The sequence below is a fragment of the Siphateles boraxobius genome, unplaced genomic scaffold, assembly GCF_051911475.1.
Source record: "Siphateles boraxobius isolate OS27281-9 unplaced genomic scaffold, OSU_SipBor_1 20, whole genome shotgun sequence".
Taxonomy (NCBI): Eukaryota; Metazoa; Chordata; class Actinopteri; order Cypriniformes; family Leuciscidae; genus Siphateles; species Siphateles boraxobius.
The window spans coordinates 16,423,772-16,450,313 of NW_027508811.1; the positions used below are offsets into that span (position 1 = coordinate 16,423,772).

The 26,542-nt window shown below is 36.8% G+C and overlaps 1 protein-coding gene across 1 annotated transcript in view; it reads right to left on the bottom strand.

Annotated features, from left to right (window-relative positions):
• sorbs1 (sorbin and SH3 domain containing 1) overlaps window positions 1-26,542 on the bottom strand; it is a 54,734-nt gene that overhangs the window by 13,335 nt on the left and 14,857 nt on the right. The window contains exons 2-14 of the mRNA XM_077237133.1: window positions 18,974-19,016; window positions 18,168-18,254; window positions 17,918-18,034; window positions 16,958-17,073; window positions 14,461-14,608; window positions 13,189-13,337; window positions 13,023-13,083; window positions 12,786-12,860; window positions 11,306-11,335; window positions 10,540-10,636; window positions 9,384-9,498; window positions 7,530-7,613; window positions 2,195-2,244 (exon numbers count right to left, since the gene is read on the bottom strand). Coding sequence (XP_077093248.1) covers window positions 2,195-2,244; window positions 7,530-7,613; window positions 9,384-9,498; window positions 10,540-10,636; window positions 11,306-11,335; window positions 12,786-12,860; window positions 13,023-13,083; window positions 13,189-13,337; window positions 14,461-14,608; window positions 16,958-17,073; window positions 17,918-18,034; window positions 18,168-18,198 — 1,073 coding nt within the window. The 5' untranslated portion in view covers window positions 18,199-18,254; window positions 18,974-19,016. The remainder of the gene's footprint in view (window positions 1-2,194; window positions 2,245-7,529; window positions 7,614-9,383; window positions 9,499-10,539; window positions 10,637-11,305; window positions 11,336-12,785; window positions 12,861-13,022; window positions 13,084-13,188; window positions 13,338-14,460; window positions 14,609-16,957; window positions 17,074-17,917; window positions 18,035-18,167; window positions 18,255-18,973; window positions 19,017-26,542) is intronic.

Below are 26,542 nucleotides of genomic sequence, written 5' to 3' on the forward strand. Positions count from 1 at the left end.
TTTAAAAAAACATGCTTGAAGATTTCCACATGTAGCAGTTAGTCATATAAACCTAAAGTATATGCTTACATGAATGTAAGAAGTTTTTTAGGGATGCACACCTTTAATAAGTTGTCTTTTGGACTTACCATGGAATGAGCTGTAGTCTATGTTGGTATAGGGAAAACGAAAGTATATCATGCTTACTTATCATTATGACTCTTTGCTGTATGCAATAAAGAAATAATATTGAGTCCAGTAAGGGCCTGCTATGTTTTTAGCAGACAATTCTCTGCTGAAAAACAAAAACGCATGATGGTCTTAGTTGTTTTAAATTGGTCTTGCTGGTCTGACCAGCTTACAAGTGCCCAAAACCACATGGCCTACATGCTAAGTGATTTGAGAGGGAATTTATCCATGACAAGGATTTTAAATGCACAGACAATGGTCCTATACATCTGCAGTTCTTTTTCCGAGGGAATCATATTAACAGTTACAGTTATGAGCCGTAACAGCCAATACCCCAATAAAATCTTAAGGGCCTTAGCATACTTTCCTACGTTTTTATAGTTGGAAACAATAAAATAACCATTATTCAACAAAAATGATGTGTGCGTACAAGACACTGTTCTTGTGACTCCAGTTTTATGAATTATTCCATTGTACTGTACACTTAATAAAGTCCCCAAGAATGACATGACCCTTGGGATGCATGGGATGCTTTCCGCTGGAGAAGTGAGAAGAAGTGAGCAAACGTCATTCCAGACGCCACTGGCTCCAAACTCAGGAACCTGAGCAGCTGCCTGACAAGTGCTGGAGCGGAGATGGTCTTACCAGATTTATCTGACCATCAGTAAAGCTGAAGTATTTTCATGCTGTTCAGCTCCTTTTCAAGGATCTGTTAGCCATCATAAGGCAAAACTATGTTTCTCTCAGGATTACACTTACACAGGGTTTGTCTCTCAGACATTCCTCAAGTCATGAGAGCATATTTTTGGTTTAGTGTTTTGGCTGAACACTAGTTGGCCTCCTGGTTTATCACTAAACCATGTGGCTTTTGATAAAATAATAAACACCACATCCAAACATCACAAAGAACCTCACACCAAAGCGAAGACCGCTAGGCTGAAAGATGCCACAGATTCTTAAGAGAGATGTAAATACCTCAAAAGACTCATTCATTTGTATGTTTTATTGTTACATTTTTGGCAAAGGAAGCATGGACATTTTTTTAAACTGGTTTAACTAACTAAATAAGTTTATTTGCTGTTTAAAAAACGAGTTATGTTAAAGAATGCTTTTAAAGAAAGCTTACATGACATTAAATTGATTCTATTTTTGTTGAGCATGCTTTAGACAATACTTCAGATGTATTTCTGAATCAAAATAATACAAAATAAAATAGTGTGTGTTTTTTTTATTCTTCCCATCCTTTTACTATATCATATATTTCTCCCTGTTCTAGCTTGTACTATTCTGGACAGTGTTTGAAACTTTGTATCAGATTGGTTCCTTAAGAAGAATCGCTTGTTGTATTCATTAATATTTGCTTTGGATAAAAGTATCTGCTAAATCAATAAATGTAAGTTAATAAATGTTTTCTTTGTAAATTATATACATATTTTTAAATCATATAATTTTAAAAAAATTATCAAGTTAATAAATGAAAAAATATTTTGTCCAAATGTAAATATCTTCAAATTTAAAGACATAATATGACTGTTATGTCAGTATTGTGAAGGCATTATTACGTAAATGCCACAGTGAAAGCTGTCAGTAAAAAATGGACACTTTACAGTGTGCTTCACAAACAGCACATTCAAATTTGGGGGATTTCTGCTAACAGAATGGGTGGAAGTTCGAGGTCTCTTATCTCTCTTAGAAAGACATCCAGGCTTTATTTTCAGACACTAGTTTCAGAATGGAACAAATCATCACACCATCCGTGGTCTCTCCTCCACGAACGCACGCACACATGCTTACAAACATACATCACACGAACGCCTACACTGGACAGTCTGCATTGCAAATGGTCGTTCAGGAAACAGAAAAAGGAAACGAGGGAAATCTCCAGAGCCCCGTGACAGCTCTGCCTGAGAATAGATGGCTGGAGAGCAAGACAGGCACACAAACACACCCACATACAACAAGGCATACACCATCAGAAAATGGTGGAAAGGAACATTTGTGAGGGGAAAAAGAAGCATGGACTTACTATTGCTGGAGGTCGGAAGATGTTTCCAATGGGCTGAAAGAGGGGGCACTCTGCAACAAACCAAACAAAGAAGTCATTGATAGCTCCAAAGGCTTGACTCTCTGGCAGCTGGAAAGGGAGAAGGCGCATTAGTCAGTCAGGCTTGCGAACGTCTGCCGTGTCCAAAGCTCTGAAACTCTTAAGTCCTCTTGACGAAGCGTAGCGTGGAGAAGTAAGCAAGTGTTTTGGCCTGCATGCAAGTTAGGGGGGAAAACAAGCGACTGGGAGCGAGGGGTGGGATTAGCAGGGGCTGTGAGGGGCGCCCATTTTGGGAGGGGGCTGTCAGTGCTTCCACCAATCAGCTGCTGTCTCTCACCGAGGCTCTCTTTTGTCTTCTATTGAGTCACTCTCATTACTGGCCGGCCAGACAGGGAGACAATTAACCAGCTGGTGCGGGAAGTGGGCCAAATTACATGGGCAGACACAGACACACATACAAACACACACACACACACACACAAACGGATTTACACACATATATTAAGAATATCATGAGCGTCGGATCGGACATGCTGTACAAAATCACAGGACTGATATTATTAGTATGTCAAAGGAAGTTCACATAACGTGCGTCCAGTGCTGGGTAGTAACTGATTACATGTAATCTGGATTATGTAATCAGATTCCAAAAAGGAAGTCTTTGTAATTATAGTACATTTTAAAATGCTTTTAATCACATTAAAGTCAGCTTTTAATTAATTATATGATTAAATATTATTCACATATTATTTGAAAAATAAAATATTGAAGTCTCCCCAAGATTTTAAGGTATTATTTCATTTTAACAACACCTTCACATGTTCTCACTATGCAGGAAAACAAATGAAGTTTCTAGTGTTCAGGTATTGTTTTTTTTTTTGTAATTATTTTTTCATTAAGCTTACATTTTATTATTTAATTAATTAGATTTCCACTCAACTCGCATATCCACTGCAGTTCCTTCACAACCCCAGTTTGGGAAACCCTGACATTTAATGCACTTAATGTTTTTGATAATAAAGAATAGAATACATTTTCTTTCTTTTTGTATTTTTTTATATCAATGCGGTGCACAATAATCTAATTAAAATTGATGTGATTAATGATTTCGGTCAAAAGTAACCTAAAAGTAATAAAAAGTACTCAGATTAGATTACATAAAATGTGCAATCCAATAGATTTCGTAACTAATTACCAATTTTCATCATGTAATTTGTAATCAGTAACAGACTACAATTTGTAAGTAAATACCCAGCGCTGCATGCATTGAGTCAATAAGGAGCTGTTATTGCCAGGCAGCAACTCCCGACGGCAGATCAGAAAGAGCCATTCACTGCGACGGCTTGTACCCCCCTTGCATTTGGAATGGTTTAGAGAAGTTTAATTTTAGGCTGCTGTTTCTGTTGCTTTTCCCAAAGTGCATGTCACAGATGGTAAAAATAGCATGACAGCACACCTCCAAAGAAAAAAAAAAAGCACAAGTGGTGTTTGCAAATACGATTGCACAATCTGCCCAGCCTGCTGCTGTCCCTTTAGAGGTATGCCACATGCATGCCAGCACCCCACGGCCCCCTCTTCTGACCAACAGAAGAAAAGTTCAGCTCCTGACCGCAACATGCTCATCCCATTGGTTGCTGGGTAAAGATGATCACGAATAACCTTCGCAAATGAATACAGGCTTTGTGTGAGAATATCGCTCTATTTATACAGCGTCATGTTCTAGAAGTTTTGTTTCCTGAGGAACACCCAGTGACATAAGCTGCTATTACGTTTGCAAAGCGACCTCTAGTATTTTTGTCCCTTTTTTCCATTCATACCATTTTTTTTCTCTCAAGAAAACAGCCGGCACAGCATCCCAAGAGGCTTTCGTACGAGACTTGGCTCAAATGCGGAGAATAAGCAAACAGGAAGCATGCATGAAAGCCTTATCTGAAGTGCCACGCATCTTAATCTAAATACTTGTGACAGTCAGTACAATACCTTAGTGTGATGCAGCTGTTTAAATGAGGAGATAAGAAAGTGAAATAATGCAATGAATTTAGAACACTGTTGCTGGCATTATAAAGTACAGGAAGCTTCATGTAAAAAAATTGTGTAAACAGACTAAAAAGATGATTTTGTTGGAAATACACTTACAAAAGCCACCGCAGTAAAGTCAGGACTGTTGTAAGTGAGATTTAAGCTGGGTATTTGAGATTCTTGACATGAACCATGGAGACGGTGGGTGAAAGTGACGTGCACAGTATGTCACAGAGGATACCGTTTCAAAGCCTTACGTTATATGAAATGCCAACCAAAATAGAATTTCTCATATAAGGTGATTAACTTTAAAGGAAATGACATCTCAGTCTTAAAAGTAATAATGCTGAGAGAGTATTCCTTGAAAATTACCCATCGTCTCATCTGGTACACATCCATTTGTCACATCAGGGTATACAGGGTCTAATTTCAGCATATAGGCCTATAAATATTATGAACAATTAAAATACAAGACTAAATTTGTTGAATTTAGACTGAATCCATCCTTAAAAGGCACAGTTTTCCCGAAAATTACTATTATGTCATTAAAATGTGACTTTCTTTTATTTCTGAAACAAAAATGAAGATATGAAGAATGTTGAGGTAATAAAATAAAATAAAGTAAAATAAAAGAATCATCCAGGTTTGGAATAAGGCTGAGTAAATGATCATTTTTGGGTGAACTGTCCCTAAGATAAGTCACAATGTGCTAAAAGCTCTTCCTAAAGATGCCACAATAAAGATCAAGAGATGTTTACCTCAGTATTTCCTAGGATGTAAATTCCTTTCCCCTGATTGTTAAGGCTAGTCAGAGGAACAGTGTGTTAATAATGTTTGCTCATTTTCATGTGCTAGTTTCCAAACAGGTGCAGGAGATGACTCAAGAAAATTTACAACTTTTCTATTATATAAATAGCATACAATGTGAGTGAGGGTGCTGTGCAACACAACCACATGAGCAAATGGGGCTTATGTGCTCATTTACGAAAGTCTTATGAAAGTACTTTATATGCAGCCTTTTTCTTCTGTTCTTTGATAAACTGCTATAATCAAAGCACAGTTTCTACTGTACACAGGAACATTGTTGTGTCTAATTGAAACTAATACATAATGGATTTGGACTGCTAGGCCAGTACATATGTCTCATTCCATACACAGGATATAGGAGATGGGCTGATTGTGTTTGTCACGGTCATAGAGTTTGGCGTGTTAATCACGGAGGAAGCCATGTCACATGCAGCCTCCAATAACCTTCGGCCCACTTAGACACAGACACAGACGCAGCTTCATACTTAAAGTTGCTCCCAGATAGGAGTCAACAAGCACAACAAATCTATTACTATTAACTTTTTTGTGACCTCAGTCTCATAACTTAAGATGGTGTATATGATGGATACTGTTGTTAATATTTCTAACACTAACAAAATATCTCAACCCTTTTTGCAAGAGTGTTTACATAGCTTTAGAAATGTGTTTAATTTTACTTTTTGCATCTGACTTTTTATGGGAATCTTATTAAGCCAATGAGAATTTCACACTGGCTCCTGAAACTAGAACTCCATGAGTATTTTATCATTGCCTCATCAACACTGCGAGACGGGGCCGCATCAGCTGACTCAAGACACCCGCTTTCAAGACACTCCTCACTTTCATCTCTGAACAAGGAAATCTGGAAAGAGTCAGGAACCTTCTATTAACTTGTGCCATGACGTTGGTGTTCAGATTTATGCGTATACCCATCAGGAATGCAGCCTGTGACTCAGTGACTCATACTCAAGGGTTTGGTTTCACTGTCAGAAGAACTAATTCTAAAGACTTGTCATACACAAAAGCCATGCGTGGGCAGTAAGAGTAGGACTGGGTCATATATTGAATATTGACCATAGATTTGTGATGATTTTTCTGGTGATAATTTTATTGTGTTTTTTTTTTCCTCTAGAGAGCATGTCATGTCTATAATTGACTAGTTTTGAGAAACTTTCTTGTCCTGCAACAATGTCTTACGAGAAATTGCAATATAGTATCATAACCTCTGATATTTTACACTATATTATATATATTACACAACCTCTGATATTATACTATATATAGACTACCAGATTTTTTAATTCTTTGATGGCAAAGCTCACTCCAGTGTCACAAACCATTCTAATATGCTGATTTGCTACTCAAGAAATATTTGTTGTTATTATTATCAATGTTGAAAAGAGTTTAATATTTATGTGGAAACCATGATACAGTTTTTTCAGGATTAAAAGTAGCATTTATTTAAACATTTGTTTGTAACAATGTCTACTTTCACTTTTGATTAATTTATACCTTGCTAAACAAAAGTTTTAATTTAACAATTTTACTACTGTCACCCATGGAAGCAATCACTGTGAGTTTTGAAAAAGAAAGGGGAAACAACCCGATCACCTTTGGGTGTATCATGGTACGTGTCTCTAAGAAAATAAGTGTGAACGCATGTGCTATTTACTCACAGGTGTTGAGTTGATGACAACACTGCACAGGCTCTGTGCAACTGATAACATGACGGCCTTCCTATCCCTCACTGAACCTATTGACGGGAGGCCAGTGGTACTTTACAATGCTTTACTTGGTTAATGTGTCATGGTCAGACAAAAAAAAGTTTACACTGCAAAAATGTAATCTCTATGACTGGATAGATACCAGCAGTATGTTATGCACTTTCGCATTAGTTAAGGTGGATGTACTGTAGCAAATCTGACAACCAAGAACCGGATTATGAAAAGGTCAATTTTTCAGTCAATGTTGCCAGGCAATGCAGATTCTCAAAAAAAGACTCAAAAAAGATGAGTGCTTTCTCAAGGCACAGACTGAGTACCTGTAGTAGTTTTCTACCTCAAAGTAGTTTTTTTGTCAGACGAACCCCAACTACAAATCAGATGGTAATTCATTGTTCAATCACAGTGCAAAAGATAATATATTGAGATTCAAATTGAATTACAGTCCGAAAAAAACAAATATGAGATGGAAAAGTTGGTGAAAAAGGGCTTCAGAAGATGATCATCTTGGAAATTGAGAGGTGGTGCTTGCACCTTTTTATCTCTATGATGTGGCTTCTGAAGCACATTTAGAAGAATTCTTCCACTCACTGTAATGTTACTTTCTGTATTGCTTTTGTATTGCTATGGACTGAGCTAAAATGGCATGGATAAGGAACATACATTTGAAAGGTAAGTGCAGAAAGGAAGTTACATAACAATGGTTCTAACAGACAGACATAAAAAAAAATTAGGATGACATGCATTTTTTTAATATACTGCCAACTTACCGCTTTGCCAAAATCCATCTCAGAAAAGAACCTATACCAAGGCTCATTCACTAAATCTACATCTTCTGGACTTACGTCCTGAGTCTACAGAAATATGGCAACAAGGATCCGACAAAGAGAGAGAGAGAAAGAGAAAGAGGAAGTTTCAGAATACAAAGACAATGAGACTGAATGATGATGTTACATGAACTCTCTCATGTCATGATCTCAGACAGTAAAAAAGGCTCCAGGCTGAGACAGGAGAGGAAACATGAATTGGATTTGTTTCAAACTTGATGACTTATTACAAGAGTGTCTGGTTGATCTCAGCAAAGGAACAGGAATTAGAAAATAAAGATATCCTAAAGACAAAGTAATCATGATGGAAAGGGATTCATAGATCATAGGTCTTATACGTTAATGTATATAACAAGTGAAAAAGGAAAATAAACGCATATTCATACTCAAAATCCATAATTTCACACTTCTGATATGAATATCAATATTTTTGCATTATTGTTTGAATATAAAATCCTGCCAAATATTTTCTACATTGTTTTAAAAATCCATAACAATAATTATGCTATATTTCACACGATATTACAATATTATTCAAAAGTTGGGGTCGGTAAGAAAAAAGAAAAAAAAAGAATACTATTATTGATAAATAAATAATTTTATTCCACAAGAATTTACTAAATTGATCAAAAGTGACAATAAAGACATGTATGGTATTACAAAAGATTTCTAATAAAATCTTTTTTTCTTTTTAACCTTCGATTCTTTAAAGAATCCTGAAAAATGTATCTCCAACTGTTTTCAAAATTGATAATAAAAAGAAATGTTTCTAGAGCATCAAATCAGCATATTAGAATGATTTCTGAAGGATCATGTGACACTGAAGACTGGAGTAATGTTGTTGAAAATTCAGCTTTGCCATCACAGGAATAAATTACATTTGAAATTATATTTAATTAAAAAAACATTTAAATGGAAATAATATTTTACAATATTACTGTTTTTAACTGTATATTTGATCAAATAAATGCAGTCTTCGTAAGAAACTAAGAAACTTTTTTTTTTTAAACATTAAAAAATCTTTCCGCCCCCAAACTTTTGAACAGTAGTGTACATATCATTTAAAAAATATTTAAATATTCCACGACACAAAAGAAAGGGACAGTTACTGCAGAGCTAAATCAACGAAGAGACACAGGCAGCACATTATCTTCTGCCCTAGATAGGACCTGACCGTGAGCCATTTTAATTACTTTCCCAAACAATTAGCAGAAAATGAGAGAACCAATGCAGCTCGCACTTTTTCTGCTTCAGTTCATTCACTGACGAGGATCCAATGCTTTGCTTGGCTTCTACAATAAACCTATTTCAGCGGTATGTCATCAGAAAGACATTATGTAATACCAGCAGCTCCCAAAATGAGTCATGCTAAAAAGATTGAATCACTGAATGTCATGGTAACAAACCTCCCATGAAAATGACCAGACTGCAGACACACTCAAGCCCCAGCAGGAGTCTCTATTCTTAACTGGGTCTGGACACTGCATGTGTCACTTATTGATGATCTTTTTATAGCTGAGTAAAAGGTCCTCCTACTTTCTATATTCTATCCTTAACGTTACTGTAGTGTGTGCACTGCTATGAACACACGCTATGATCATGTCATATATGCTATGTACAGTACAGTATATCACAACATTACTAGCACAAGTCACCTACTGAGGACACTTAAGACTACCAAGCTGTGAGTGTGTTGTGTCCTATTAAGTGAAACACACAGAAACCAGCTCTTGCAGCATCAAACGGCATGCACAGCAACAGCACTCAGAAAACATGCGTGAATAAGGAGCATCATACCTTTCTCTCCTGCTTCAGCACTGAAGACTTTCCTGGCTCGTACTCAAATATGCTCTTGGGCTCAGCACGGTACTTCCTGGTGTCTACTTTCTTGTCAGGGGGCTCCCAGTCATTCCTGCAGGGATGCATGGGGGGAGAGATGGAGTGATACAGGAAGGGAGGTGGAGAGTCACCATGGCAACCAACAAGGGCAAGTTTTAGTTAAGCGTTCCCATACATACAGCTTGTGTATATATAAAATCTCATATAAAAGCACTTTAATCATCTAAGAACAATGATGTATTGGAGAAATATTCTGCAGTGTTATACATATATATTCAGTAACCTATTTTGCATAATTTTGATTTAATACATTTTTTTCATTACAAATTATTGTAACACTTTACAACTAGGCTCAAACCTTTGACTGTAATTATCCAATAAATAATACCAACGATTTTAAAACATTTTTTAATCTCCGTAAAACTATTATAATGATATTGTTATTATAATATACTATTGTTCATACTATTAATTCATGTTCATAATAAACGAATTACCTGCATTAGAGGAAATAAAAATTCACCTGGATAAATAAAACTTGTAAGTACAGAAACTTGTTAGTTCAAGATTTCTAAGTCATTGACTAATATTAATTTAAAAATGTACATTAACTTCAGTATTTCTTTATTTGTGCAGTTCCTAATATTATCTACAGAATCCTAAATATTTCTTATCATAATCGTTCTAAAACAATTTTTATCTCCAGATTAAATTTACATTTTAAATCCCTTATTTTTAGTGTGATCTCAGTCTTTTGGGCTGTATATGTAAATGTATCTTTAAAACCTAAAATGATCTACAAGGATACAAAGTAAAGGCACTAAATTGGTGAACACTGATGGCTGAAAAAAAAACAGGTCTCCATTATGATTTCTAGCAGCAAACAGCAACATCTCGAAGCCAACACATGCTTGTTAAGCAGAATGACAAATGCTAAAATACAGGGTGTCACATATTGAGCTCTTGTGAAGAAATGTCATAATCTCTATGTTGAGCAACACTAGCAATGTAAAAGAATTCACACTCTAATATGAAAGTTTCAGAATTGAGTCAATAAATGTGCTAGAATCTCCTCCATAAATCATAATTTTTGTTTCATAGTGTAATGGCTCACCTCTGAGGTTTTAGGGAAGATGTGCGTGTTGGCACAGGCAGCTGTCCTCTTGAGCTCCCCATGTCTACTGCACTCTTGGAGCGAGGGACTGGCCGCACTTCAGAATAAATGCAAATAACAGACACTAACAGAACTGAAACACAGCTTTCCTTTAAATATGAATGCATAATGTAGTTTTTATCCCTTAGCTAAATTAAAGGGATTGTTCACCCAAAAAAGAAAATTCGGTCATCATTTATTCACCCTCAAGTTGTTCCAAACCTGTATGAATTTCTTTCTTCTGCTTAACACAAAAGATGATATTTTAAAGAATGTCAGTAACCAGACAGTTGATGGGTCCCATTGACTTCCATGGTAATTTTTTTTTCAATACCATTCTTATTCTTATTCTCTTTACTGTCATACATTGCATACGCAAGTGTATCGACGGTGAAATTCTTAGGTGCAAGTCTCTGGACATGGCAGTATAACAACACAATGTATGTACAATTCACAATATATATAAATAACAATATACATATTTTAATAAAGTGTAGTGCAAGGGTAAGTGAGGTGTGTTTAATGTGATTAAACACACACTAGTGTGTTTAGTGATTAATCCTCAGATTAATCTAACCAGTACTATGGAAGTCAATGGGGCCCTGGGCCTGTTTGGTTACCCATATTCTTCAAAATATCTTCTTTTTTGTTCAGCAGACCGGTTTAGAACAACTTGAGGGTGAGTAAATGACAGAATTGTAATTTTTTTTAACGCACAAACACTTACCATCCTCACCACCATGTGCCGGCCTGTCATCTGAAATAGTCAGAAAATACTTATTAGATGCAAATAGTTCATAATAATCAGTGATGAAGCAATACAGCAGACATATTTTTGTGAAACTGTTAGAAAACAGTGGAACTAACAAAATATTGCATTTATTTCACATATCAAATGTATTCCTACGGTAGTTTGTAACCTGTTTTCTTAATGTGCCTGTGCACTAAAGCATCAACTCCACGGGGGATTCTAAACATCTAATGTGTAGAAGGTGAAAATTAAAGGGATTCGATTAGTGTGACATAGCAGTTAAGATCAACTAAATAGCAGCTCCAAGATAACTAACCAGTAGATGGCGCTATAACAACAGCAGTGTGTTCTTCTGATGCTGGAATATTCTACTAGCTGCTAAATTACAGTAGAAGTAAGACATTTTCACCACAATCTACAGAAATTAGGCATTTCGGTGGTTATAAAACAAATATAAGACGAAATAAATACTTCAGAGTCAGACCAGCCCATGGCATTGCTAACTTTGCATTCTTAAGAATCCAATGGATACACAAAAGCCCATTAGTTGTGTTGTGACTGCTTTAATAATTCAGCAGAATCGTTCTCTAAAAGCACAGCCATGAAACACATCACAGAGGTATGAAAGCTCTTAAAATGGAGGTAATCAATCTATGAGTTTTAAATACATGGTGGTGTGGTCTTGGAAATAGATCCATTGTCACAGCTCACCTTGAGTGTTATAATTTCCTCTTTAGGACAATCAATGTGTTGACACTGTGTGCATCTAAAGCAGCATCTACTGCACATTAGGATTTGTGAAAGAATTGACTGTAGATGGAGCGAACTACCCCGCATATTTAACACCTTATATTATATACACTGCGGTTATACACCCGTTAAAAGTTTGGGGTCAGTAAAATCAGATTTTCTTAAAATAAATGAATACTTTTATTCAGCAAGGATGCATTAAAATGATAAAAAGTGACAGCAAAGACATTTGTATTCTTACAAAAGATGTTATTTTGAACATTCATCAAAGAATCCTGAAAAAGCACCAGTTTCCACAAAAATATTAAGCAGCACAACTGTTTTCAACATTGATAATAATAAGAAATATTTATTGAGCAGCAAATCATCATATTAGAATGGTCATGTGATGCTGAAAACTGGAGTAATGATGCTGAAAATTCAGCTTTGCATCACATTAAAAAATTACATTTTAAAATAGAACAGTTATTTTGATCAAATAAATGCATTCTCATTGTAAAATATATTAAAATAGAACAGTTATTTTGATCAAATAAATCCTTCTCATTGGTAGTGCATATCCATTTCATTTGGTTTTCATGGACTGGATATAAAATTACCTAACACGTACAAAAGGTTAAAAGGTGTTGCTGAATGGCATAGACAGAAAAGAGTGGCATGGAGGAATGTTTAATTAAAGATCTGATTATAACTATAACCATGGTACCTCTGGCTCTCAGTGGCCTGTCATTGCTCTCTGGAAATATGTAGGTGGGACGATATGGATTTTCTTCGACAGTCTCTGAGTATAAGGTGGGTGAAAGACAAAACACACTGACAAAGATGAATACACATATATACTGTACAGAGATGTGATCTGGACATATTCAGATTTGGAATCGATACACAATAAGATGGCATGGAAAAGTGTTGAATGCATGTAATTCTCAAGCAGCCTCTTTACCTGGGATTTTGTGAATCTGTTTGAACATGTTTCTGTACCAGTCCTTAGATAGCTCTGTGTTCTAGAAAAGAAAAATATGCAGATGGTCTTTTATTTATATACGTTTTGGATTTGATTTTAGTCAAAGTAAACACAGGTGAATCTTGAGAACAACCCATTTCTTTACCCGTACTGGGACTCTGGGTACCGGGACAGCTGAATATTCAGACAGTCTCATTGTCTTTCCTTCCATGTCTGCTGGACTCTCAGAGAAAGATCTATTCTGGCTGACAACAGGGCTCCGATTAGAGCCACTGCCCTGCTCCGCAACAGCTTCTGAAACACACGACCACAAAGTCAGATCATAGAACACAAGACGAAAAACAGCTGACACTTATCTAGGACAATACCTTCAAATGGATCACTGAACGATCAAATGTTTAATGTTGCTAATCTTTGTGGTAGCAGTTGTGCTGGTTCATATTTTTGTAGAAACCGCGATACATTTTTTCAGGATTCTTTGATGAATAGAATATACTGTCACTTTTGATCAATTTATTGTGTCTTGCTGAATAAAAGTATTTATTTCTTTTAAAAATAAAATCATACTGAGGTCAAACTTTTGAATGGTAGTGTCCTTTTTATATAATTAATATACACAATGCCCATAACTATACAACAGACACTCCCACCTTAAAGTGGCCCTATAATGCAATTTTAAAGGTTCTTAATTTTGTTTTGTAGGTCTCCTACAATAGGTTTACATGCATCCAAGAGCAAAAAACACTTTAATTTTCTCATAATATACACTGCTGCCTCTTCACCTCTTTTCTCACAGTGTTTGAAACGGTTCGATAAAGTTTAATTTTTCTTGCTTTAATTTTGTGATTATTTTAATTCCTTTCTGTAAATCACTTTGAATTGCCATATTGTATGAAATGTGCTATATGAGAAAAAATTGCCTAAAAAAAGGTTTCAGTCTCTCCAAACAAAGCTAAAGCAAAGTTTTGCTCTCTAAAGTAAATTTGTATCAAACCTACATAGGTTTGTTCATGAAATAAGACTGGAATAACTGACAAATCGATTCTGGCAGTTCGGAATCGAATCTTTCTTTTTGTGGGACAATAAATGAATGTATTGTACACTATGATCTTTGAAACTTTGCAGACCTTTCACATTCCCAAACAGCTATATTACACACTACCTGAAAGGTAATACCCAAAAAAAACATAACAAGGGCACTCTAAAAATGTCTACTGAGATTCAGTCCAAATCAGTACATGAAATCATAAACGACTAATATTAATTGGAACTCAAACATAACTTTGGAAACTAATCATATGTGAAAGTAGAATACAGTTTTTCTTTCTATATCATGAAAGCTTTTTGCTTTTTAATTTAACTTGATACTCGATTCTACTTTTGATGCCACCTGAAATATTGAGAGGCTGGTATTTACCTCTGCTGTGCTGCAGCAAGACAATTGTTGGGTTCACACTGCTGGTCGGGGGATATGAAGAGGACACTTTGGCTGATGAGGTAATAGCACTCGGTTGATCAAGGCAGGATGTGAGCTGAGACTGACTCTCACTTACAGGCGAGTCCACCTGAGGAGGATACACAAAAGCACTGACACTGGTGTCACATATTGGTTGTGAAATACAGACAACTTTGAATTTCTCAGAAATTTGCATTCACTTAACATCTCTCTCAAGCAAATGATTATTGCAAAGATACTTCTAATTACTGTGTGTCTTCTGTCTTGAAGAGGCCATCTAAACCAGGAGTATTCAACCCATACTTTATAATGACTTTTATTAAGAATATTTATACAATGCTTGCAGTGTTTTAGTATTTTTATGTTTGGAATTAAATACAGTTTAAGTGTTATAATAATAATAATACTTTGTGCAATAGTTTAGTTTAGTTTTATTTAGAGTTTGACAAGGCAGGATATTGAAGAACAAAACCCTGAAATGTATCAAACATAACACATACTCAAGACAACCGTATCTACCTAATTTAAAAAAATAAAAAATAAAAATAAAACAAACAAACAGGTGGAATAAAACAGATGCACGGGAACAACCTGAAATACATCAGGCTTCATACAATAAAACCTGTGAGTTATTTATAAAACTATTTAAGGACGTATTCACACGACGTATAAACAATAAAAGAAAGTTCATGTCTTTTAGATTTACTCCTGGACACAACAAATTCCCTACACTGCCGTAGTAGATAAGTAGGTGTCTGAGCCACAGACAGGAAACAATGCAGTGGTGATGAACTCTCCTTGAGTAGTTTAGTAAAATTACGTATAGTGGCCTCGTCGTGCCTCTCACTCTGTGATGGGAGGGTAAAAGTTGGAACACCTATTACCCAACAGCAACATTTTTGGACCCTCTCTAACTCATCATAGAGACCTTTAGGTAGTCCACCTCATACTGGGCTAGCGTACTCAAGAACTGGCCGTATAAATGTCAAATATACTTTCATTAGAACATCACCGAATTTTATAGGTGGAAACTCTGCTATTTACATTTCCTGGTATTACAGGAGAGGAAGGGCAGGGAATGTTTTCGTCTTTCCTGGCGCAAATGACCATGTCCACTGTCTTACCTCCATTCATTGCCAATGAAAATTCCTGTCCCCATTCCGCCACTGAATCCAAGGCCTTCTGAGTTAACCCTGGTAAGGATCCCATTAAAAGTTCAGTGATTGTTAAATCATCTGCATATTTCACCGGAATTACTGAAGGAGGCAGACTAGAATCCAAGCTGTTTATGGAGATGACAAAAAGCAGAGGGGATAGAAGTCCCCCCAGAGGAACACCAGCTGAAATTGTATAGGAGTTAGACACACAGGATCCCCACTTCACCTTTTGCTCTCCGTTACTCAGATAGCTCCTTACACTGAGCCAAAGCGGTCGTCTGAAATTCATGTCAGCTAAAGCATAAAGCAGTTGACAATGATCAATTGTGTCAAAAGCTCAAGTAAAATCAACAAAAACAGCATGGATGTCCAATTTAGGATTGCTGTTGAGTGCTTCATGCAAGTATTGCAAAATTTGAATCAGTGCAGTGTCAGTTGATCTTTTCGCCATAAAGCCATGTTGTGATGGTTGAATTTTAGCAACTGTATCCTCCAGAATGGCATCTCTGAGGATTCCTTCATACACTTTTCCAACACAGCTGAGTAATGAAATCTGCCGATAATCTGCTGAAAAACTGGGCTTTGTTTTTTTAGGAACAGCCTTGACCATAGCCTCCTTCCATTGTTTGGGAAAATAGTCTAACCTTAACTTGTCCAATACTCAAAAGAGGTATACTACAACTGGATAACTTGCAGGTAACCTCTTCCTCAGACGGTGAAATGTGACTCGCATAATCCCACACAGAAACAAAGTGCTTTGCCAAATTGTCACACTCATATTGCCATTTTTCGGTTTATTAGCTTAAAATGATTTTATTTTATTTATTTTATTTCAGTTTCAGTAACTTTAGTACTTCAGCTTAAACTTTTTTTTAAGTTTAAGTTTTTCATCTAATATTTGTATTTTAACTTAAAAACATTTTTAATAGTTTTAGTTACCAATACAAAACTGGCTCAACAAATTACTAGTTAAAAATTAGTTAATAGTAAAAATGTCATACATTTTTACATTATCTTCTCCACTGACACCCTAGAGTACCTTTATGAATCCCTAGTTGAATACCTTGGATCTATACCATTGCAGAAGCTAATGTAAATGTAAAACAGATCGACAAATGTCATCTTGCTTGTGAAATACTGACAACATTTCAGTCGTTATTGCACAAATTTTCCTCACTGTTGTCTCCAGAGATCTTGGGATCGAGCTGTTTAATTAACACTGATATAAATCTCTAAATGATATTTTCGCAAGAAAGCAAAGCATTGCTAAAAAGTAATGAGCTTCAGGCATGGTGACTCACCTTTGTTGGTATCTCATTGACTTGAGTTGAATTTAAATCAGCTCCGGTGTTGTTTAAACTTCTCTCAGGCAGACTTGTTTCTGTGGCATCTCCATTGACCGCACCAAGCCATCCACCTGTAACAAATCCAAACAGTTTAGATTCTCAAAGGATCAGGGAATCTCCAAGGAACTTTTTGAAACCTAAAAAGGCATAAACAATGCTGCAACCAATTGGCAGCAGACCTGTTTGCTTCCAGCGCTAACCACAATTTATGCCACAACAGATTCCTTAATCCTCCATTAAACGAATCACAGCCAGAATCTGTCAGAACTGAACCCCACAGAAAGTCTTCATCCACAGAGATGGTAATTTATAACTGGAAAAAAACCATTCTCTGAACTTTGTCATGAGCACAAGGAAACCATTGAACCCACTGTAAGAAGTGTTTGTTCCAATGGCCTTTTTATTCAGGCACAACAACAATTAAGGCATCTCTCCCAAGTGTTGGCAGTTAGCCAGGATAGTTCCAACATGGAGATGGTGAAAACGTCCACGCTGAAGGTCTCCGTTTCCAGAGCTCAAAGTGGGTGTGAACAAAAGACGTCTTTGATTTCCCCCTGTAAGTATGAGCATTCACTGCTGCAAGTTATTTGAGCAATCAAGTTGACTGTCAGACAATACTGTATAAGTTCCTCACCGAAACACACTTTTTTTCTTATGATTTACTAGCAATAACCACATCATGTACATTGACGGTCTAAATAACATGTGAAGATGAAACTCAAGAACGCATTCCTGTAAACAGAGATCTTTCCAGGTAATGATCGCTCAGAAAAAGCAAGAACACTTTTTAGAGCACATTAGCAACATATATCATTAGTAACATTATTTCAGCACACAACAATTAATCTGGCACTCTGCTTGGTGCAATATATTCAGAGCACACTCCTATTGACACATCCTCCATTTCCAACTCACTTTTGGCAGAGTTCACGGATAGCTCTTGGCCTGTGCCGTCCTCATCATCGATGTGCACTAGCGTGGCCCTCAAAGTAACAGCACCCTTGCCCTTGCAAACGCGGGTAGGGTCCAACTCTGAAAAAATACAAAGAAACTAAATTGATTATCTTTTCAAAGCACTAAATAAAGTGTACATGATGCCAACAACCATATTCGTTTTACATTATTCAAACGTTAGACCCTCAAATCCTAAAAATATTGGTCTTACCAGTAGGCATGAGATCAGGTGAACTTTTCATGATCCTCAAAGGTGTTACTCGCACAGCAGATACAGTGCGCCGACAGGGTGGACGTGCTTCAAGACACATACAACCATAAGTGAGATGGGAGAACAGTCAAAAAAAACCCATTATAAATGCGTATTTGCAGTGTTTCACATCATCTGTGACATTTTGGGTTGTGACTTACCCGGTGAGAACAACTGCATACATTTTACGGAGTTATTGTTAGAAATTGAGAACAACAGCACTAATAATGGTCACATAGAGACTCGAGGGCTTTTTAAGTTCTAGGAAGATTATAAATCACAGTGTTCTCAGTTGGCTGGCACAAATATCAAGGAAAGATGGATGAACGGAAGGAAATAGGGGGCCTGGCAGTAAGAATACTGATTCAACAATGACTCAAGCCAGAGAGGAAGACAGAGGGAGTCTGTTTGTGATTGCTTACTCATGAGCCTCCTGCATCAAGACATTAGACTGCTATTATTCCTTACTACTGCCTTTTATGTAGTCCTTACTACAGTGTTTTGATTAGGCTAGGTAATTTGACAGGCTTAAACAATATCATATAGTTGTACGTTACATGAGGCTGTAAGCACAGATTTAAAACTGGCATGCTGAGAAAATGTCTTTTGCGGTTTTATCTTAATTGATGTTGTTGTCCATATCTGTGTTGCAATTGTTTTGTAATTTCCATTCATACCCATGTAACTGTAAATAAAGGCTAGCCAGGGCAGTTTAACCTCAAAAAACTTGATGGCGATAGGAGACACTGAAAGTGTGGCATGCTTACCAGGGCCTGCATCAAGTTTCCCTGTGCCCTCTGCTGGAGAGCCCTGCCAATGAGAATGGGTGAAAGGAGAGATAAACGGAGATGCTAAGACATAATGTTGCTCAGCATGTCATTAGGAAAGAGAACAAAGAATAGGCAAATGGTTGGCAATCAACACAACTCAACAACACATCCTATTCACATCTATTATATGTTCCATAGCATGTTTACAACTGGTCTTTAAAGGGGACCTATTATGCCCCTTTTCACAAGATGTAAAATAAGTCTATGATGTCCCCAGAGTGTGTATGTGAAGTTTTAGCTCAAAGGACCCAACAGATAATTTTCAACAGCATGTTTAAATTGTCACTTTTTGAGGCTCAGAAAAACACACCGTTTTAGTGTGTATCCCTTTAAATGCAAATGAGCAGCTGCTGCCGGCCCAGAGGGCTGAGCCTCACGAGCTCGCAGGAAGTATGTCAGGACAATCGAGTAGTATGAACTGAAGCCAAGGGGGTAATCCATCAGCCGGAAGTTGAAGCCTCGCGGGAGCCGCCATTGTAGCAGAACTTCACCTGCTGTTAGCATTCCATTGACTCCCATTCATTTTGGCGTCACTTTGACAGCGAATAACTTTACATCTGAGACGTCCAAAGACTTCATTTGTCCATTATTTATTTCTAAGTAAACACGACAATGTATAAAAGGCTCCATTACTTTGTATTTTACGTTATGGCCCCGTAGAAGCCGTTTTTGTTTGTTAAAAACAGGCTAACGATTGCGTCATAACCACGCGACTTTATGTCGCGCAATAGAGACATTACCGTATAGACAGGAGGAGAAGCTCGCAGGCAATCTTTTACTGTCTATGAGGCAATCGGGGGGACATAGAGGCATAAAGTCAAGGGAGAAGCCCATAGACAGAGAGTCCATAAAAACAACAGGACAAAATATTCAACAACGTTTTTGAGGAATTAGATGATTCAGATTTGTTTTGCCACAGCTACTAGAAGATGTACAACTGTCAGACTGTCGTCACGCTCAGTTTGAGCCTGCGCAGTCGCTCAGCCATCAGACAGGAAGTGCAATAATCAGGCTTCAATCTTCTCCGTTGAAATCAAATAGGGTCGCTGTGTCCATTTCTTTTAATGTCTATGTATGAAGCTGCAGACTCGGAGCCTGCAGCTACAGTCCCCCACCCAGAGTCCCGCATTCTCAGACCCCTCGTTTTTCGAGACAGCGCCTCCTTTCAAATTGGATCAGATAAACATGAAGAACTTAAAGGTGCTCAAAGCGATGTCACACGTTTTTTAGGCCAAAACATTTTTTGTCACATACAACAAACATCTCCTCACTATCCGCTAGCTGCCTGTCCCCTGAACACACCGTAAAAAAAAAAACACGGTCTCTGCAGACACCCCAGGCTGCACAAACGGCAACAAAAACAAACTGGGCTTACCCGCACCACGAAACATAACAAACTGTTCCTGCCAATAACCGATAAGAAGGGTTTGGGGGTGGGATTTGGGAGGTTAGTGCGCGGATGAGGAGGAGGGAGGGTCTAGCTAGCCTTCGTTTTGTTTGACAATACTTTAAACGTCAACAAGAAGTGATGTCACCCGACATCGCTTGGAGCACCTTTAAGCCAAAACGTGAGTATCGTCAATTTTAAGTTCTAAACATGTGACGAACTTAAGCCAAAACGTGAGTATTGTCAATTTTTGAAATCAAACTACTTTATAGCTCATCGCTACACCAACATATGAATAGTCCATTTAATATTTGTAAAGATAGTTTGTAACAAAATTTGAGCCGTTAATGTATGTTTTTTCGCCTTTTTCCCCCGAAAATATTTTGATAGCTAATGTTAGCCTTTAACCTTAGACTTTTTGTAGACAAGCCATTGTAAAAATTTGATTAAAATTAGTTGACAGTAAAGTAGACCAATTAAATACATTAAGTGTGTTAATATCAAAGAATGTCATCATTAATTATTTAATCAGATTTACGTTTGACCTTTTTTAATTACCGGACCTTTTCTCCTAAAACTATAAATACACAATATTTTTGACAATGGCATTCATCTTTTATTTTAGTGACGTTGAGGAATTTGACAGAGCGATTGCAAAAAGAAGGAAAAAAGAAGGAACATTCGCCTACCAGAAAGTAATTATTTTACCTTATGCAAGGTATTTACATTACATTTTACATTTATTCATTTAGCAGACGCTTTTATCCAAAGCGACTTATAAATGAGGAGGTTTTTTTAATGCAATTGAAGACGAAAAGTAAAGTCAATAACACAATTCTTTCTTCCTTTTTTCTTCGCTTAGTCCTGTTTACAGCAAGATGATGTGAAGGTGATCGTTAAATAAAATACAGAATTATTTATTATTGGTGTTTTGTCTATTCTTATTTGATTTTTGCTTCGCATTCAAAATATAAAAAAAAATGATTCTGTAATGTTAGCATGGTATAATGTTAATTAGACCATTATAGGTTGAACTGAAAGAAAAATTGGAATTTCAATAAAAAAAAACATTGTAGCAATATAATATCACATAATATTTTTCAGAAGATAGTTCTATCTGTAATTGTATCCCTTCCATCAGTAATTTTCTTTCAATTACACCCATGCACGCTCAAAAAATAACTACTGGGTAATTAGTTAGTCAGAGAACACAATGAGTTTTTTTGGCACATGCATTAAGCAGGGAACGCACATATTTATTTGGATAACTTTAAATAAAACGACACCGTAATATTGCATCCTATTGTTTTCAATGGCATTTTGATAAGGATGTTATACGATCTTCCGAACAGCAGGAGGCGCTGTCTCGAAAAACGAGGGGTCTGAGAATGCGGGACTCTGGGTGGGGGACTGTAACTGCAGGCTACGAGTCTGCAGCTTCATAATATTGGGACAATCTCTCATCTCACGGAATGATAATATCAAAACATAAACTCTCAGTAGTAGCCGTGTTCATTTCGACCCGGAGTCGGACAATAATGCCAACAGAGCCAGATAATATATTCCTTTCATTAATATCAACATACACAGCGAAGTACAAAAAACACTCGTTACAACTAACAGTAAATAAATATTATACACACCTTTTCAGGGGGTGCTTAATAAACTGGTAAACTGTATATCCGTAAAACAACTCCTATGAACTGTAATAAAGTGCGCGCTCTCACTTTCATTACTGCCATGATCAATAATGTTAGGCCTATCGCTCCAGTAAATAAACAGAGCTATGTGGATTAATACATCCAGCTACACGACAACACTTGGGAGACATTCTCATCAGTGCCGCAATGGCGGATGTGTACAACTATAGTATCAACTCGCTGTGACCTCGATCAGGGCGGTTTTATGTTAGAACGGCAGTGTCTGTCAGCACTCGTGGGCGGGGCCTGTGGCTTTAGTGACGTCACTAAAACCGCATTCTGAAAACAGGTCGTTGGGAGACACTGCTTATGATTTATTGGGATTTAAAAAAAAAAAAGGAGTGGGTGGATTTTTATCTCTGCTGGGTGGTTGTGTACACACACTGCCATCACACATTTATGTCCAAACACCATGCAAAAGTGAATTTTGCATAATAGGTCCCCTTTAAATTGCAAAAAAGCTGATGCAGAAAGTAGGGACTAGGGATGCGATAGATACAGTTACTGTGTATAGGAAATCAGTACCAGCTGATTAAATTTAGATAGTATAATAGAGCCTATATGTGAATAAATCCTACCATCCAACCTTAGTCACCAACATAAAAGAAAAAGAAAACTGGCCTATTTGTTTATTTGCATGCTTGGCTTGGCATTGGTATAAGCATATTTAGACCTGATCTCATATTTAAGATCTGATTAACTGGTTTGTGAAATTTTGACTGGAATAATGTTACAAACAATCCTTCTAATATGGTAAGAAGGGTGCTGATGCATGAGGAGACTGAATACCCCTCTAACTAACGTGTCACACCTTTGGCTGTGGTTCACACTGAAACAAGATACAAAGTGAGCTGTTACAGAACATTGACTAAGTAAGAAAATATGGGTCAATGAAAATGTATATGTTTCAGTAGCTGCCAATGGATATCTCCCTTGAACAGATGTTTCTGCCCAGTAATAGGTAAGTCACTTTAGAAAAAAGTATCTGCCAAATAAATAATTTGATACTGATTACCCAGCAAGCAGGGGTGTGAAGTAACGAATTACAAATACTCACGTTACTGTAATTAAGTCGTTTTTTTCAGAAAATGTACTTTTTAGAGTAGTTTAAAAATTGTGTAATTTTACTTTTACTTTTGAGTACATTTTAAGTGATGTATCGGTACTTTTTCTCCGCTATTTTCCTTCTGTTTGTGGTCGTTACTCATTACATGCTTGTTTTAATTTTATTTTATTTTTATCCATCAACGTGATTGGATCGAGTAATCGGTCTCGTGACTGTCATCAAATCAAATAAAGCATAGAAAACTTTAACCGCCTATTCCTGCTGTTACTCGTGACTGCTGTGGAAGTGCATTCTTCACGCATCAATTCAATCCAGATATCAGCGTCTTCCTCTAATATGCTAAGGTACATTTCACATTTTTGCTTAATATGATATTTATATAGGTTGGCCTGTCTACAGGGCCTAACATTTGGTCTGAGGTTGGGGGTATTGCGTGACGAGTTCATAATGCAGTGAATTCCCGCTCTCACTTCACAATCACATTATAGAGAGACGTGCGTCACGATCTGTATTTTTTAATCTCTCTATTTAACCCATCTCATGGTGTGTGATGCTGAACTATCATATGAGTTTCTAAAGGTTTTTGAATTCTTTGCACAGTTATGAATATTGATATTTTATGTGCAACAATAGCATGCCCAGTGGCTTTCCGCCATAATTTTAAATGCTTTCCCCCCCCCAAATAATATGATTTAAATGATGATGAGTGTACTGATTTGATGCATTTTAAAAAGATGGATGATAGATATTCTTCAATCTTTCTGACAAAGAACAAAATATAATGTGAATTACAGTATGTGCAATTTTTTTTAATTTATAAATTGTAGTGCACAGGGTTTATTATAAGGGGTAGAATCCGCAGCTCAGTACTCACTACTCATGAGTACTTTTAAATAAGCTACTTTTTTACTCTTACTCAAGTAGTTTTTTGGACAAGTACTTTTTACTCTACTCACACTACATTTTTTGGAATGTAATGGTACTTTTACTTGAGTATGTTTTTTCAGTACTCTTTCCACCACTGCCAGCAAGCAATAGCAGTAATTTCACCATCTAGGTTTACTATAGACCCAATATAGTCCGGCTACGAATAACCCACTTCTATCCAAAATAGCCTTGAATTTGGTTACGTTTGTTGGTTTGGTTTAATTTCTTTGACATGTTCTATGCGTAGCCTGTGAGTCTATTCTTGGGCTAGTTAGATGTCTATTATATTTTCACTGACAGCCCAAATTTTGCCTTGTTTTAGCCTAGACGTTGGGGCTGTGTTTGGATGCCTATTATACATCTTTTAAATGCAAAATTGCTTGCTGGGTAGTATTTTAAATGCTAATTACTATTTGCTAAGTGAGGGACTTTAAAGCAGAGTTTTCTTTAGAGATACAAAATAGCATCAAAGTCCTGGATAATTACAGATATTTCTGTTGCATTTCTAATGGATCTCAATGTAAACATTAACCATCTGTCTCTATGCAATGGCTCCTGTCTCATTGACTTATTTTAGCCAACAGTTAGTCAACACAAATCAGAACCCGCTAATTAGCCATCTAAGTAAACTTGGAACATTTAATAGAGCCTATATCTGAATTAAAGTATGTGATCTATAAATAATATTGATAGAGTACTGAAACATATACAGAAACATAACTGTTAGCATTGATTTATCCCCTTGAAAATGGATATCCTTCTAAATTTAGAAGACTTGTGCAGTTGTGTAATGGCAATTTTGTAATTCTATAATACACGAATATGCTGTTTATAATAAACATTTATATCACACACTGAATTAGATAAGTGGGAATCATTTTCCATTGTAAAATTAAAAACAGGTCCAGCAATAACAGCTGCACGCATCAAATACATCAGTCAAGAGTCACACGGTTTGAGGATCCTTAATACTCTGGATTGCTCCACAGTCCACATGTAACCTGTGTTGAAGTTATGCTGCTAATCCTGATTTAGCTAGAGCTTTGTGGCGTTTTAGTAAATGCATCCAAAGCCAAATTAGTAAATAAACATTTGCAGCCAATTTATTTCTGCATATTAATCTTAATAATATTATACGACTCAAATTTTGCAGCTTACCTTGTGAGGACCTTCAGCTGAACTTAACTTGGTTTAAAGTCCTAACAAACACCCAAACAGGGAGGGTGCCCTTTTAAAATATCCCTTGTTGTGGCCTATCATACAAATCCAGACTATCATGTCCTGTTCTCTTCAAAGAACTGACCCTTAACCATGCTTTACCTCTTTTCAACTACAAAGATGGACCTGTCAGCACCAGCAACCTGGGAATGTTGCACCCACTTAGCATTGTGATGAACGAATTACAGCATCCTGCTTTCCATCCACCTCTCCATCCCTGTCTGGCATGACAAGCACCTCATGAGGTTATAAACTATATTAAGATAACTAAGATAATAGACAAAATCTGTTATAAATCTGGTGTCATACAAATTTGACAGACTATTGATTGTGGTTTATTTTAAGAAGTCAAAACAGGGCATGGGCAATATGGGTTGGACCAGACACATTTTTCTCACAGTAAACAGTCACCTGAGTGGTCTTATCATGGTCAAGGGCATGAGCACTGACAGTTCGGGCCACTCTAGTGGATTAGAGACGCTTATAAACTGAGCGATTACAGTCTTCTTCATCATGCTAAAAATAAAATACTTCTAACAAAGTAATTCAGAAGATTTAAATGGCATACTAGAAATGTCCTAAGAAATAACCACGAACTTTTAAAGTTCATCAAAATTCAGCCTCAAATAGACAAAAAAAAATCTAATTCTTATTATTTGACCAAGCCAGCCATGACCACATTATTAGTCCAAAAAACAACATCAAAAAACAGGCAAATTGTGTGAACAAATAAAATTGCTGGAATCTTGTTGCATTGTGCCTAGTAACTGTTGCACTCAGTCCAGCAGGCCTTCTCCAGGCAAAGCTGTAAAACTGCAACAGTGGAAAGGCTCATGTCAGACATGGGTCCAAATCTTTGTTTCAAAATAAAAACACTGGCTTAAACCTCAGTCAAGTCCAGGCTATAAATCTCAGGTCTACAACTTTGGCTCATGTAGTGAGAAAAGGGGCGTCCTGCAGGGGCACTTGATAGCTCAATAAATCAATTCATCCATGGAGTCTCTTAGATTTCTGAACAATTTAGCTCACTGAAAGCCCAATATACATGCTACGGCAGGGCTCTCAAGGTTTATCAAAAGTTTAGAGTGAGATTTAGGGGAGGAGCCACCCAAATATTTGCAGCAGCGGTCCCTCGACCCAACCAAATTCGCTTCAATTTTTGCTAGCAGTTCAATTTTGCCTATTGTTCATAATTGACCAGCACAAAT